General features: G+C 47.3%; 1 protein-coding gene across 13 annotated transcripts in view; it reads right to left on the minus strand.

The window, feature by feature from the left end:
- Positions 1–11,831: 11,831 nt before the first annotated feature.
- Positions 11,832–16,905, minus strand: part of KLHL13 (kelch like family member 13) — a 427,026-nt gene continuing 421,952 nt past the window's right edge. For all 13 annotated transcript variants that reach the window (XM_047844695.1, XM_047844699.1, XM_047844694.1 and 10 more), the window contains 2 exons: positions 15,831–15,944; positions 11,832–13,431 (listed from right to left, as the gene is read on the minus strand). In XM_047844695.1, coding sequence (XP_047700651.1) covers positions 12,944–13,431; positions 15,831–15,944 — 602 coding nt within the window. In that variant the 3' untranslated portion in view covers positions 11,832–12,943. The remainder of the gene's footprint in view (positions 13,432–15,830; positions 15,945–16,905) is intronic.

Raw genomic sequence — 16,905 nt, forward strand, 5'->3', positions numbered from 1 at the left:
GCCTCTCTCTCTCTCAAAAATAAACAATAAAAAAATTTTTTTTTAATTTCGCTTTAAAAAAACAATACCCAGTTGAGCGTCTGACGCTTGAGTTCGGCTCAGGTCATGATCTTGCAGTTTCATAGGTTCGAGCCCCCATCCGGCTCTGCACTGACAGTGTGGAGGCTGCTTGGGATTCTCTCTCTCTCTCTCTCCTCTCTCTCTCTCTCTCTCTCTCTGCCCATCCTCTGCTCACATTATCTCTATCTCTCTCAGAATAAATAAACTTTCAAAAAAAAAACCACTCCCAATTTCATCCCATCTTTGAGATAGCATGTTCCCATCATAAAACAACAGTACCCATCATAAAATAGAAGATTCATGCCTATAGAAGAGGATGGCCTGGATGAATAATCTTGGGCAAATCCTGGGGGCCGTGGCTGGCTCAGTCGGAAGAACATGCGACTCTTGACCTCCGGGTTATAAGTTCCAGCCCCATGTTGGGTATAGAGATTACTTAAAATTAAAATCTTTGAAAAAGATCTTGGGCAAATCCCTTAATGTCTCTGAAATATTGGCAGTGGGGGTAGGGGAGGAAAGACAAAGGAAAGAACATGAAGGAAAAGACGTTGGATACCACAAGGAGCTGCCATGGCACCAAAATCATGCTCTTCTGATAAAGCCCCCCTCTAACACACCCCACTGTCAAGAGAAAGACAGACCTGAAAAAGTTGTGCCCTCACAGAAATCATGCAGCCCTTTCTCTTGACAGTGGAGGCCTCTTGGAAGCAACGGCGAAAGCTTCTGTTGGGCCATACAGTGATCGGTAAATGTTGGCCGAATGGATTAACGAACGATGAATCAATGAAAAAAGTGGATGTCGTTTGAACCTTCCGATGACCCTGAAGAATAATCAGGACAGGATTTCCATTTTAATGAAGAAGACGAGCTTAAAGGACCTGCCCTGTGATCTCATGGCTTCAGTGATTCCCATGGTGCTAGGACGAGGGAGAATAAAGAGAATGACCCAAATTAAATGCCACATTTGTCCCATGCCTTATGCTAAGCCAAGAGTAGCCAACTCAAGTGCCTTTAGAGGTCCACAGGTCATCTAAATGTGCACAGAGGACCTCAGATAATACAAGTGATAGGGACAGTGGCCCAGCGGATCATGCCTGCAAATCACATTTAGTCCAAGGGATCTGCACGTCATGGCCCCTGTGGGCTCCTTCACACCCAAGATCTCATTTACCCTCCTCACCACCTGTAAGGTCTGCATTATCATCCCCCCTTTACAGCCGAGGCTGTTGGGGTTTGGAGATCTAAGTGCCTTGGTCTTCCTGCTAGTGTGTGTCCAGGTCGGGGAGTCAAGCACGTGTCTAGGGGACCTCGTCACCTGGAGACGCAGAACATCTGACTTTTCTTTCACAACTGCCCATACGCGGACAAAGCTCAAAGAGAGAGAGCCTCAGTAAGACTGAAGCTATAAACATTATTGTGTTTTGCCATGTCTCTAATCTAACCCCTTTAATTTTCAGAACATCCAGCAGAAATATATCTTAAAGACCCTCCAGTCCAGGGACACCTGGGTGGCTCAGTCGGTTGAGCGTCCAACTTTAGCTTGGGTCGTGGTGTCACGATTCGTGAGGACTAGCACCCAGTCGAGCTCTGTACTGACGGTGTGGAGCCTGCTTGGGATTCTCTCTCCCCGCCTCTCTCTCTGCCCCACCCCGCCCTTGCACACACTCGTGCTCTCTTTGAAATAAATAAATAAACTTAAAAAAAAAAAAAAAAGACCCTCCAATCCAGTGTTGTTCAAACTACCAGACAACTCTCCTTGCTTGGTCAGAAAAATTCAGTTTCTGGGGTCACAACAGGCAACTCAAATAATAACAGAAAATAATGTAAAATATCAGAGTCCCTCACCCATGACTGGTGGTCCATATGATTTTGTGAAATTTGTAGACACAGTAAAAAAGGAAATTAAAAAAAAATTTTTTTGAAGTTTATTTGTTTTGAGAGAGAGAGAGCAAGTGAGCGTGGGGAGGGGTTGAGGTGAGGGAGAGAGAGAATCCCGAGCAGGCTCCCCTCTGTTAGCACAGAGCCCGACGTGGGGCTCCATCCCATGAACCGTGAGATCATGACCCGAGCTGCAATCAAGAGTCAGACCCTTCACTGACTGAGCCACCCAGATGCCCTTAAAATAAATTTTTTTACAAGCTCACGTTGGGGGCACCTGGGTGGTTCAGTCCGTTGAGTATCATTTCGGCTCGGGTCATGATCCCAGGGTCGTGGGCTCGAGCTCCGCGTTGGGCTGTGTTGCCACCTTGGTAGGCTTCAGGCAACTCACTTGACTCTATGTCTTTTTTTTTTTAAGTGTGTTTATTTATTTTGAGAGAGAGAGAGAAAGAGCAAGAGTTGGGAGGGGCAGAGAGAGAGGAAGAGAGAGAATCCCAAGCAGGCTCCGCACCATCAGCAGAGAGCCTGACGCGGGGCTCGAACTCACGAACCGTGAGATCGTGACCTGAGCCAAGATCAAGAGTCAGGCGCTTGACCGACTGAGCCACCCGGGTGCCCCTCGACGCTATGTCTTTGACCGGAGACCACACGCATTCTACCCTGGACCCCTAGAAAGCAAGAGCAGACACAGATGGGATTTCACGGGTTTCTGGCCTCTCTGCAGACTCTTGGGACCACATCTATTTTACCTGAGACATGCGTGAAAACAGTAGTGAGCGCGGACGATATTTCGGTGTCTCTTTGCTACCCTTTAAGGGCAGAGGGGACCCCAATTTTCATTTCGTGGCCGTTCCCAACAGAGCCTCTATCCTTTGTGCTCTGGGAGGAGGTGCGAGACCTTCCCCCCGTGACTATCAGTGTCCCGGCTTCTCTTCTCCTTCCTCCAGTGGCCAGCCTTTAATTCTGCCCTCGTTCCTGTGCTGGATCCCTCAAAGGCACTGCCCCTTTCAGAGACCTCACTGGTTCTGACCGTGGTCACCATCCGCCAGAGGGCAAAGAGGGGTTCGGGGAAAATTTCCTCGAGAGATGGTCTCCCGCCTTGTGTTGCAGCTATGCCCCCAAAGGTCTTCTGGATCGGGCTCCGGGCTCCTCCCAGTCCTCGTGAACGACGCTGGGTCTGCGACAACATCCGCCAACCTGCGGCCGATTCGCCTTTCCCCTTCCTCTCTCAGGAACCTAGCACGGGCCTGGCTCCACTCTCCCTCGCTGAACGACAGAGTCACCTTCTAGAGACATCTGGGCGGTGGCCTGGGCTCGTTGTGCTGCGGCGTATCGTGCTCTTCTGTCTGATTCTTACTCCACCGTCACCGTCCAGCACCCCCCCGGACACACAACTGTTGGTTTCCTACGTGTATTTAGAGTCTGCGCCAATTACGTGTATGGCTCCCTGGGCTCCTTGGAAAATAACAGACTGAAAGGGCCCTGCGGAATGAAAGAAACGCCCAGCGTGTGGCTTCACTCCGAGCCACCCATTGGTTCCTCCCTCATAATCTGTTGGGGCCTGTCAATCATCTATGGGGCTTTCTTGGACTCCTAAGGGATAGTCGGCTGCTTATAACCCGCCCTCTACAAAGGGATCAGTTCTCCCATCCATGTACATGCCCTGCCAGCTCGTTGGAAACTCTGCTTTCTCGACCCGTGACCACACGCACCTTCTTCTCCCTTGGAAGCAAAATTGGGAGCGCCTTCCTCTTTCTTTCTTTTTTTTTTTTTTCCAATTTTTTAAATGTTTTATTTATTTTTTGAGAGGGAGGGCATGAGCTGGGGAGGGGCGGGGGAGGGGAACAGGATCCAAAGCGGGCTCTGCACCGACAGGCTGCGAGCCCGACGTGGGGCTCAAACTCGCCAACCGTGAGATCATGACCTGAGCGGAAGTTGGCCACTCAACCAACTGAGCCACCCAGGCGCCCCCGTAGTGCCTTCCCGATTGGTGGATGGGTGCATATTCTTTCACCTTCCAAAGACTTCCGCCCTTTCCGTGGATTCCCCCCTCGGACCTCCGGATTCCCCCCTCGGACCTCCCTAAGAGATAGATGGAAAAGAACCAGATCTGCTCGGTCACACGAAGAGGCAAATGACGGATGGGGGGACGGAAACAAAAGAGCAGACACCAGGTGTGACAAATATTCCAGCCATGACCCACGTGCCCCTGACACAATAGCCCTTTCAGTGTCCTCTCTGCATGGAGCTCCGATCACGGAGATTTCTTTTTGGATAATAGTAATGGGCCTTCTTTGTGGCACTGGCCTCACTGGCCCCAGAGTCTCCCTCAGGGTCCAAACACAGCACTCAGTACTGTCCAGGTTAGAGGTCAGATCCTCTGAAGCTTCCCTGTGTGACCAGACCAGGCCAAAATGGCCGTGTCCTCCTCTTCTGCTGACTGAAGGGGAGTTTGTCTAATTCTCTAGACTTCCTGGGGCCCAGGAGGTTGGCCAGGGTGCTGAGGACTGGCATGGTGCCACAGGGAGCTTTTGCCTTCTCCAGACCCTCCTCGCCTGACCGATCCCTCTAGAACTTTGTCCCAGCTTCTTTTTTATTTATTGTGAGAGAGAGCGTGCGTGACAAAGCGAGAGAGCGCTCGAGAGAGCACAAGTCGGGGAGGGGCAGCGAGAGAGGGAGACAGAGAATCCCGAGCAGGCTCCGCCCCGACAGCGACAGTGCAGAGCCCGATGTGGGGCCCGAACTCACGAACTGCGAGATCATGACCTGAGCCGAGATCAAGAGTCGAGCGGCTAACCGACGGAGCCACCCAGGCGGCCCTGTGCCAGCTTCTTAAAATACCCAGGCTTCTTGTTTCGAAGAGGTAGAGTTCTTTGATCGATGCTTTCAATTTCCAATGACATCCCTGGATTGTTAAAATAGTAACCTGGACAGCACTGTGTATAGATGAATGATTGCGTGTAAATATGGGAACCTCATAAAAGGTACAGCATAGGGAATATAGTCGATGGTGTTGGAACAACGTTGTGTGGTGACAGATGGTGACAACACATGTGAGTACAGCATAACGTTGTACACCTGACACTAATGTAACGGGGCCTGTCACGTGTACTTCAATTAAAAATACAATAAAGAGGGGCGCCTGGGTGGCTCAGTCGTTGGAGCGCCTGACACCTGAGATTGGCCCAGGTCACGTGATCTCGTGGTTCGTGAACTGGAGCCCCGTGTCGGGCTCTGCACGGAGCCTGCTTGGGATTCTCTGTCTCCCTCTCTCTTTGCTCCTCCCCTGCCCTCCCTCCCTCTCAAAAATAAATAAATAAACTCTAAAAAATACAATAAATAAATAAGGGCACCCGGGTGGCTCAGTCAGTTGAGTGTCCAACTTCGGCTCAGGTCGTGATCTCACGGTTCATGAGTTCCAGCCCCGTATGGGGCTCGCTGCTGCCCGCGCAGAGCCCGCTTCGGATCCTCTGTCCCCCTCTCGCTCTGCCCCTCCCCCACTTGCACCCTCTCTCTCTCTCTCTCTCTCTCTCTCAAAAATAAACATGACAAAATACAATCGATCGATCGATCAGGGTTACCACAGACAACGAGGGGACAAAAAGCAGTCAGAAAATAGGATTATGTCACGGAAGCCCAAGAGTCTCAAAGAAGTGGTTCACCTGGCCCAGCTCTCGAGCAATTTCTGGCGTTCTCCTGCCCATCCCTGTGCATAGCTATGAGTTGAGAGTTTTTCTCTTGTGACGGAAGAAGCAAGCCGTGTCTCAGAGGCCAGGCCTCGGTTTCCTCCTGTATCTTGCTCCTGAGTCTCAAGCCCAATGGGCAGAAGCGACAGTTTCTCATGAGACTTTCCCGCACCTGCTACCCCAGTCTTGGCCTCTCTGAGGCCTGCAAAGGGATCTATCCTTTTTTTTTTTTTTTAAGTTTATTTATTTATCTTGAGAGACCGAGAGCCTAAGCGGAGGAGGGGCAGAGAGAGAGAGGGAGAGGGAGAGGGAATCCCAAGCAGGCTCCGTGCTGTCAGCGCAGAGCCGACGCGAGGCGCAATCTCACGACCCGTGAGGTCACGACCTGAGCCGAAATCAAGAGTTGGGGGCGCTTAACCGACTGAGCCACCCAGGGACCCGCCCTGAGAAATATTTTTAAGAACTCGCTTTTGTTCAGTGTTGTACCCGTGAGTGTCCTAGGTATGCTTCTTAGGCAGCTGGCCCTGCTCTTGAGGGCTTTGAAAAAATGTCACCCCCCACCCCCAAATCCCTGATGAAACGCTCACTGGTGAGGATCGTTAGCCCTTTTGGGCTAGGGCAGCCCCTCCCTTTGCCATAGGCCAGCATGCTCAGGGCATGGGCTGGAACTTCCCACGGAGGTGGTCCCTCCCTCTCGCACTGTCTCAGTGGCAGATATTCTGAAGTTGTGGTCTTGGGCCACAGAGCCCTCTTCTATCCTGGTTTCAACCAGGGAGCAAGAGCGAGGCGGGGGACAACGGAGGACATTTAAGTATCTAGTGGGTATTTGAAGAGGATGTGGTTTATAAATATGCAACGGAAGGGGCGCCTGGGTGGCGCAGTCGGTTAAGCGTCCGACTTCAGCCAGGTCACGATCTCGCGGTCCGGGAGTTCGAGCCCCGCGTCGGGCTCTGGGCTGATGGCTCGGAGCCTGGAGCCTGTTTCCGATTCTGTGTCTCCCTCTCTCTCTGCCCCTCCCCCGTTCATGCTCTGTCTCTCTCAGTCCCAAAAAAAATAAATAAACGTTGAAAAAAAAATATGCAACGGAATACCACTCCGCCACGAAGAAGAATGAAGTCCTGCCATTTGCAACAACGTGGATGGAACTGGGGGGCATTAGGCGATGTGAAATAAGCAGAGAAAGACAGATACCCTACGTTTTCGCTCCTAGGTGGAATTCGAGAAACTGAACAGAAGACCATGGGGGAAGGGAGGGGAAAAAAACGAGTTATAAACAGAGAGGGAGGGAAACCATAAGGGACTCTTAAATACAGAGAACAAACTGAAAGTTGATGGGGGTTGGAGGTGGGGGGCGGGTGGGGGAAATGGGTGATGGGCACTGAGGAGGGCACCTGTTGGGATGAGCACTGGGTGTTGTTTGTAAGCGATGAATCACTGGGTTCTACTCCCGAAGGCAAGACTACACTGTATGCACCGTATGTTAGCTAACTTGGCAATAAATAAATACATAAATACATAAATGGAGACGGAGTAAAGTATCATAAATTTTGTTAGACACGATAATGGGATTGGTACAAAGAAGAAAATTTTCCTTAGCGTTAAACACATGTTCCGAAGTAGTTAGGGGAGAAATATCACAATGTCCATATTTACTTGAAAACATTTTAACCTTTTAAAAAATGAGATGAAGCAAATATGACAAAATATTTACACTTGTTACACAGAAGTAACAGGTACACAGGTGTTCGTTATCCTATTTTCTCTACATGCCAGTATGCTGGCAAATTGTCCTATTTAAGATGAAATGTAGGGACACCCAGCTGGCTCAGTTGGAGGAGTGTGTGACTCTTGGTCTTGGGGTTGTGTGTTTGAGCCCCATGTTGGGTGCAGAGATTAATTTTTTTTAATTAAGAAAAAATTATTTCTTGTTTTAGAGAGAGGGAGAGATGGTGTGTGAGTGGGGGAGGGGCAGAGAGAGAGGGAAACACAGGATCCAAAGCAGGCTCCACGCTCGGAGCTGTCGGCACAGAGCCCGACGAGGGGCTCAAACTCACGAGCTGTGAGATCATGGCCTGAGCCGAAGCCGGACGCTTAACCGACTGAGCTACCCAGGGGCCCCTAGAGATTACTTTTAAAAACTACAATCTTCAGGGGCCCCTGGGTGGCTCAGTCGGTCGAGCGACTGACTCTTGATTTCAGCTCAGGTCATGATCCCAGGGTCGTCGAGTAGGGCTCTGTACTGAGCATGAAGCCTGCTGAAGATTCTCTCTCCCTTCCTCTGCCCCTCTCCCCTGCCTGCGAGCTCTCTCTCAAATTAAAAAAAAAAAAAATAGAGTACCGTAAAGGACAAGTTATGTGTGACCCTACCCGGCACGTCGGTGGTTGGGGTGATTAGCGAGAGCTCTGTAAGTTCAAGTTGAACGTCCACCGACAGGAGCTGGGATTTCAAGGACTGGCTGCCCCTTCCCTACAGGGAACTCTTTTATTTACAGCTTTGCGGCAAGAAAAGTGACATCGTGTTAACACAGGCGCTCTTTTCTTTAGAGCCTCCAACTTTATAAACATCTATGCACGTTACCGTGCTCAGACATTGCTTCTTCACACACCCATCGTGGCCACCAGCCCGCTACATCTGCTCCCGTGGACTAAGCTCCTTGAGGGCAGGGATTTTGTATTCATGTTAGTAGCCCCAGGCCTCTTCACTGACATTAATACGCAGTAGGTTCACAATTAATGTTTGCTGAGCGAATAAACGAATGATAATGAAGCCTGCTCTTGTAATGGCAAGAGCGGGCCAACTATAGCCCCTGGACGAAATCTGGTCTGCGGCTTATTTTTCTTTCTTCTTGTTTTCAAGTTTGTGTGTGTTTGTTTTTCATCTCTAAACCCAGTGTGGGGCTCGAACTCACAACCCCTAGATCGAGTCCCATGTTCCTCTTATTGAGCCCGCCAGGCGCCCCTGTGGCCTATTTTTCTATGGCCCTTGAGCTAAGAATGGTCTTCACATTTTTATTTTATTTTTTTAAGATTTTCTTTAAAAAAAAAATTGTTTTTAATGTTTATTTTTAAGAGACAGAGTGTGAGTGGGGGAGGGGCAGAGACAGAGACAGAGACAGAGACAGAATCTGAGGCAGGCTCCAGGCTCTGAGCTGTCAGCACAGGGCCCAACGCGGGGCTCGGACTCACAAGCCGTGGGATCATGATCTGAGTGGAAGTCGGCTGTTTAACCAACTGGGCCACCCAGGTGCCCCTTGGGATTTTCTTTTTAAGCAATCTCTACACCGAACGTGGGGCTCCAACTCATGACTCCGAGATCGGGAGTCGCCTGCTCTATTGATTGAGCCAGCCAGGTGCCCCTATTTCCTCTGATTTTTTTTCCACGAACAAGGTTGGTGTTTTTTTTTTTTTTTAAGTTTATTTTGAGAGACAGAGCAAGTGCACCAGCAGGGAGGGGCAGAGAGAGAGAGGGAGAGAGGGAGAGAGGGAGAGAACCCCAAGCAGGTTTCACACTGTCAGCTAGAAGACTGGCATGGGACTCGATCTCACGAACTGTAAGACCACGACCTGAGATGAAACCAAGAGTTGGGGGCACCTGGGTGGCTCAGTCGGTTAAGCATCCGACTTCGGCTCAGGTCATGATCTCGTGGTCCGTGAGTCCGAGCCCCGCATCGGGCTCTGTGCTGACCGCTCGGAGCCTGGAGCCTGTTTCCGATTCTGTGTCACCCTCTCTCTGACCCTCCCCCGTTCATGCTCTGTCTCTCTCTGTCTCAAAAATAAATAAACGTTAAAAAAAATTTAAAAAAAAACAAACCAAGAGTTGGATGCTTGACTGACTGAGCTACCCAGGTGCCCCTATTTACTCTGATTTTAAATGACAACTGGGTAAAAAACAATAGTGTATTTAGCAGTAATCACCTTGACATGGGGGGAGATAAATAACTATTTTTCTTCCCTCTTGTATTTCTGATTGGTCTATATTTTGCACGTTATGACTACCCAAATAGTTTACTTTTTAAAATTTATTTTCATTTTCTTATTTTAGAGAGAGGGAGAACGAACAAGCAGGGGGGTGGGGAGAGGGACAGAAGGAGAGAGAGACCCTCAAGCAGGCCCCACCGTCAGTGTGGAGCCTGACAGGGGAGGCGGGGGCGGGCTCGATCCCACGACCCTGGGATCATGACCTGGGCAGACATCAGGAGTTGGACGCGCCACCGACTGAGCCACCCAGGCGCCCCCGAAAGGGTTTTTACATACGGCATTATTTGAGCAATTTAAAATTCCCTTAATCCTCGTGAACTTGCCTCACATTTCCTTTCCTCCTTGCCCAGCCAAAGAGCTATCTGATGTGGAAGGAACTAAACCTGAGGTTTGGCAGCCCGCAAATGAAAAACAAACGGCAGGCAGAGGAGCCAAGAGTACAATTAGAGGCGATGCCAACTTTCCACCCAAGAAAGGCTGCTCACTGTTCATGGGGGGAAAAGAAAACACAAAAGACTTTGAACGCGGGGGCGGGGGGGTGGAGAGGGGCGCAAGGTCACATGGTCGAAGTAATGAAATAAAACACTCCTTAATTGTCCTGTGGAGCACCCTCTCAGGGCTAAGGTGAGGGTATTATTTTAGCAACCCGCAAAGAAACATTACACACTTACATATTTCCCAAAGTCCCTATAGTAACGTTAGACGGGAAAGAGTTTCCGGTGGTAAGTTTTACTCGTCAGGACCAAGCCTGGTTATCGCGTGCATTTTTCGAAGTTCCAGAAATAGGCAAAGTAGATTTTTTTTACTCATCTTTCCCACCCTACCGATGTTGACCAAGAAGGAAAATCATGAACCTTTTGAGATGTAATGCATTCTAGAACTCCTTTTTCCAGTTCAAGAGCCTAGGAAAGGCAAGGGTGAGAAACGGTGTTTTGTAAAGCAGGTTATTTATTTTTTTTTTATTTTTGGGACAGCGAGAGACAGAGCATGAACGGGGGAGGGGCAGAGAGAGATGGAGACACAGAATCAGAAACAGGCTCCAGGCTCCGAGCCATCCGCCCAGAGCCTGACGCGGGGCTCGAACTCACGGACCGCGAGATCGTGACCTGGCTGAAGTCGGACGCTTAACCGACTGCGCCACCCAGGCGCCCCTATTTATTTTTTTGATAAAGACAAATAGTTAATTCGCTGGGAAGGAAAATGTGTAATCATTTACCAGCTATTGGGATGGTTTAATAACAGCGCTGTGTGACATTAATCACCCTATTCCCTTCCTTCTGGGCACGCAGCTACCTGATATTTCCTTGCCCCCCCCCCTTTGGGTTTATATGTGACCATGGGACTGACTTCCGGCCCGAGGATGTGGGTGAAAATGCCGGATGCCTCTTTCAAGCCTGGCCCTTCCAGCCCTCATACCTGCAAGGCTCCGTTTTCCTTCCGTTGACTGGACAGAACTCCGAGGACGTGGAGACAAGAACAGGCGACAAGATGCCAAGGATCGTTGCTGTTTAGAGGAGAGCCTCCCGACCAGGAACCCCCCCCCCCCCCCCCCCCCCCCGCACTGGACTGTGGCAGGACCGTGACTCCGTCCTGCACACGCCCCCATCGTTAGGCAGGTGGGAGCTATGTGCCAATGGATAAATGAGCTCCGCTGACAAGCACAGGACTGAAATCACCTGACCCCTGAAGAGGCGAAGACCTCGGCACTGCTGATTCGTTACTGGCGAAAAAAGCTGGTGACACCCTCCTTGCTCGGGGACTAGCTCCACATTTTTGGTTCCGACCGAATCTGGTCATTGGCAGATACGGTAAAAAAAGATCATGCGTGTGGCCCTAACCTAATCCTCAAACAATCATCTCCCCATCGTTCCTTTACAATCCTAGGTCAAGAACAAATCTCTTAGGTCATTTTACATGATGTCTTCTCATTAGGCAACACGGATCTTCTCCAAGATCAGGGAAACTGGCCTCAGAAATTTCCCTGCTCTTATGGTGGGAATGAAGAGGGGCCGATTCACATCTTAGGTGAACTAATTCCACAAAGACAACCAGCAATGAGTTTTGGCCAATGAGGTTAGACCTGGTCAGGTTACTTTCTTCCCTGAATAGAAGCCATTCGCATTAATCCAAACCGTTCAGTGCTCTCGGCTCCGCTGAATCTTGCCGCACCCAAAGCAAGAAAATTAATGGAAGTCAAATCAGACAATAATAGGACGCCTGAGACCAACATGACATTAAATGCTTTTTTATTGAACAAAAAGAGATAAAACATGGAAGTTGAGATCACTGAGCAAAAGCAGCTCGCCAGGTGAAGCTGCTACATTTTGTGCTAAATAACCTTATGAATCGAGAGTATACAGAACACATAATACGTAAGTTACCTCAACAGCCAAGGAGAAGGTGTCGATTACAGTCTCGGAAGGAAAAATTTGGTCTTGTGACAAATTGAGTTGCTCAAAATTTCTAGCCCTTATCCACCTCAATTCAGTATGCACTGAATTCCCATTCTCATGGAAGCTGCTTTTTGGAAGGAATTTAAAAAGGCTTTTTTGCACGTTGATCCGACGCGCCATTCAAGGTTTAAAATTTTGTGTCTGATGTATGTATGTGTGTGTGTCTATACACACTTTAGAAACCCCGAACCCTTGTTTATAAGTACAGGGGTCGTGCTGTTTTTTTTTTTTGTTTGTTTGGTTACAGTTACGATTTCTCCTGTGTGTCTAAGAAACTTTCTATGTTCTCAATGCACCCACACAGACAGGTGGGTTGACAGATATGTCAAAAATACTTTATGAAAAGAGGGAGGGAGCTCATGCGAGTTGGCGACCTTTCGCTATTGTCTCCTGGTGGGGCGAGCCGCCTCCCTTTCACACCTCACAAAGATAAAAGCGAAAACTTTTTACTTTGAAGCCTAGTTATTAGCACAGTTGTAGTTACAATCCACCTGCAAGTTGGTTTATGGGGCTTCCGAATAGGAGATGATAAATACCTCACACCCGGTACACGGCATCAAGAAAGTACTGAAGAAACATTTTATAGACAATACCTTGGTGGGTTCTTTTTTTTTTTGTGGTTTTGTGGTTTTTGGTTTTTTTTTTTTTTTTTTTTTGTATGTTAAACATCAGCTTCAACGGGATACATTTCCAGAATGGTTTTGTTACCACTTGATAAACACTCTAAGCCAAACGAACAGCACAAATAACATCAAGGTTGTCTTTTTTCCAATATCGGTATCGATTACTGGAGGCTAATCCTAACACACTACTAAAGGGGGGCAAAAGAAGAGAATTCATGACACGTTGCAAAGATAGGACTACAGCATCTTAGTTGGAGGGATGATCTTATGGTGCAGAAAGAGGGGACTCTCTAGAAGGTGATGGTGTGGTTTCTTCGGGGGGGAAAACCGTGAGCGTACAAGCTCGGATGCCACCAAGGGACTCCGGGAGATCAAAAACCTTATGCCATTCATCTTTATCTGGGTCGTATTTCTGCACGATCTCTACCATGCAACGGTTATTCCAGGAATACCCACCGACCACGTAGATTTTATTTTCAAAGACAGCGACCCCAACATCGCTCTGCCCCCTTAGCATGGCAGCAATTGGGGTCCACTGGTCAAGGATAGGGGAGTAGTATTCACAGCTCAGGACATCGTCGTAATCGCTCGTTCCTCGGAAGTGATTGCCACCAATGACGTAGAGCCTCTCGCCCACCGTACACATGCAATGCAGACCTCTGACAGTGGTCATTGGCGCCTTCTGGATCCATTTGTCAGTATCAGGGTCGAAGCACATCAGCTCCTTTTGGAAAGTATCATGAGTAATTCCTCCTAAAGAATGAAAGTAGGCATGAGGTAGACAGAGAATTCTAAAAAAGCACAAGTAAATAAAAGGCTACCACAGATAATGAACTTGTGGCCGCACAGTGTGACACTTTACAGCTGATCGGTGGTGTCCTTATACGTGTCTGCCCTCAGCAAGTACTTTCTCTGGGATTACAAAAAAATCAAGAAGGTACCATCTTCAGATTCTTTTTTTTTTTTTTAACATTTATTTATTTTTGAGAGAGAGACAGAGCATGAACGGGGGAGGGGCAGAGAGAGGGAGACATAGAATCTGAAACAGGCTCCAGGCTCTGAGCTGTCAGCACAGAGCCCGACGCGGGGCTCGAACTCCCGGACCGCGAGATCATGACCTGAGCTGAAGTTGGACGCTGAACCGACTGAGCCCCCCAGGCGCCCCGCCATCTTCAGATTCTTAAAGAACCACAAACTAGCTTATATTATTGCAAGGACGTTCTCAAGCAGAGACCCATGGACTTTATGAGGCTTTACTACATGAAAATATATTTGGGCCACTTTTGGAGAGCTGGGTCTGCAGTAAATCTCAGCTATGAAGCAGGCACGCCCCGGGAGCTGAGCACTGGGCTGGGGGGCGTGTTAAATTCCAGTTGCCCATTTCCTCACTTGCCACATAAGAATGGCTACCCTTGTAATCTCGTTAGCATTGGGACTTTGAAGTCAAACAAATCAAAATGCTCCTTTGCAAGGTGGATGGTGTTATGCAAACACACAAGCATTTAACAATACTTGGAATTGGGTTTTTTGGTAGAGTTTCTGCCCGGTGGGGTGAGGAAGGTAATCTCGGCGTTATCAGCATGGACATTTGGAGAATTAGAATGCTGAACACGTACGGAATTTCGTATGTACAGCAGTTTGTTGTTGACCTGGTGAGTCTGTATCATCTACGAAGGACGCTCGTAGGTCACTTATAAATCAGCCTCTACAATGAAAGTACCAGACTCTATGTTCTGCAGATTAGGGAGAGGGCTAAACAAATTTTCATCCATGTCAATCAAAACTCTACTATCTGGTGGCCAGATGGCAATCATTGTTTTCTTTCTGCCTTTTAACTTTTTTTTTTTTCTCCTGTACTTTACAGAATTCTCTGGAAGCAAAACAGCGTGGTTTTTTTGTTTTTGTTTTTTTTGGTTTGAGGATCAGCTATGGTTACGATCCTATTCTTGACTGGTAAGGTCGTTTCCGCAATACACGTTAGCTATGGCAGAGTACCACTAGAACCATTCGATGCCATTTTTTTTTTTTTTTATCCCCAGAGGATTTGGAGCTCTCATTATAATGGCATAGCATCTACGCACATAAAATAGGTAGAGGGTGTAAATCATTGAGTAGCGGAGCATATGATTTCCTGGATGGCTCTCGCAATGTAAGACATGCCGTAGTTGCTCATAAATTTAACACCAGAAACCTGCCAATCACACACTCCAGGCCTTTCACTGATCCTTCCTGATTATAGATTTCATAAGGCAGCAGCGTTCAGAGACTCCGACCCCAAACATCACCTTAACGCCTCTGTTCTCTAATAGTGTAACTGCTGGCCTGGCACGGGCAGGCTCTCGGGATGGGAAGAAAGTGGCAAAAGTCGACCATGTCAGGGCCAGACGAGAAGAAGCTGCCTACCAAAGTAAAATGTCAACACCCGAGGTGAGCGTTACGTTAAAATGAGACTCCTTTCTAAATTCGACATAAGGACGATTTCAACACCAACAGTTTGAGAACGAAAGTTGTTACTGGAGCAACTTGTAGCTGTTTTAGGATTTGTTATCAGAAAAATATAAGTGCACGTCGCCAACATATAGGTAATCGGCACAGAATTATTCACGCAAGGACATCACAGTAGAATCCCATGATAGTGCTGAAGAAAAGGGAAAAACACATTATTGGGTGCACTAAATGACAGAATGAACATCATTATGCATTATAGGTACATCAGAAGCAAGTTTATGCACAGTACAGCTTGCATGTTATGCAATGATATATTTCATCATAGAGTTTAGCTAAATGTAAAATCAAAATGAATTAAGTATCGCTACGGAGAATATGAACGGGGGTTGTTAGAGTACAGGCTTTATTAGAGAGAGTAGGGAGTATGGGGACTGGAAGGCAAGCTGGGGAAGCTGAATGCTTTCCAATTTCTTCCAAGTCAGGTATTTACAGCAGGACTATTTTGCTCTTAGTCTTATGACCTTATAAAATACCAAAGGCATCTATATGCAAATACAAACACACAACAGATCTTCTCAAATAAACATGAATTATACTTCGATTATCCATTTTTTCTGGATTATTTTTATATACTATATGGAAAGATGGTGACATGTTAAAAGTGTATGTGTTGTGTTAATTGCATCTGCATTAGAATTGTTTACCTGAAATATACATCACTCCTCCATATACGGTTCCAGCATGGCCATAGTGGGGCTCACTCATTTTGGCAACGTAGGTCCACTCATTTGTTCTTGGATTGTAACACTCGACTGTGGCTGTTGTTTTGTAAAAAAAAAGAACAGACAAGGAAATCGTGTATGAGTTCAAATTTAGCAATTCATTCTTTTTCCTTTTAAGTTGAATAATAAGAATATTTAAACAACCGATCCATATTTCTTACAGGTATGAGATACCCTTCGGGGACCTCTTTTTTTTACTCATTGAGATTGTATTACTGAGATGAACCATGAATACATTTTACATTAGATACTTATGTAATAATCTAACACATTTCTGTCGCTGCAGAAATTGCTAGGATTTCTTTGCTTCTAGTAACTTGTTACATCTTTATAATTTGACATGTCTCCCATTTCCTTCCTCTAAATATGTGGAAGATGAGAAAATCATAAGGGAGAAAAAAAGCCAGTTCTTGGCCCCCCTGCTGATCCACCATCTAGGAAACAAAGATTAATAGGGAGCAAAATTTGAAGTTCAGAACGAACATGTATGCACACTGCCCGGTGTATGTTCTGGCTACCTCTTGCTTTATTTTATATCCCGACTACAAAATAGACACTGACAATAATTTTTCTACATTTATACATTAAAGCCAATGTGTGCACATATCCAATATCATTGTAGCCAGTAATGCTTTTATTGGAAGATGACTGGAGACATAATACGAAGTTAAGATTTTTATCAGGGGCACTTCCTTTCAGTAATAAATTTATTATCTTTAACATAAAGTGTTTCGGAGAAGCGGCCTCAACTTATTTAAATATCAATCTGTTATAGCCTCAAGAACAGACCAATCACGGTCCAGACAGATAGAAAACGTGATCCCTTTTAAAACGCAGAAAGAAATGGGGCTGTTACGAGGACTCTGGTCAAAAACACCAAGTCTAGGGTGCCTGGGTGGCTCAGTACAGCATGCGACTCTGGATCTCAGGGTGGTGAGTTCGAGCCCCACGTGGGGTGTAGAGATTACTTAAATAAGTAAAAATTAAAAAAAAAAAA

This window comes from Prionailurus viverrinus, chromosome X (genome assembly GCF_022837055.1).
Source record: "Prionailurus viverrinus isolate Anna chromosome X, UM_Priviv_1.0, whole genome shotgun sequence".
Classification (NCBI taxonomy): domain Eukaryota; kingdom Metazoa; phylum Chordata; class Mammalia; order Carnivora; family Felidae; genus Prionailurus; species Prionailurus viverrinus.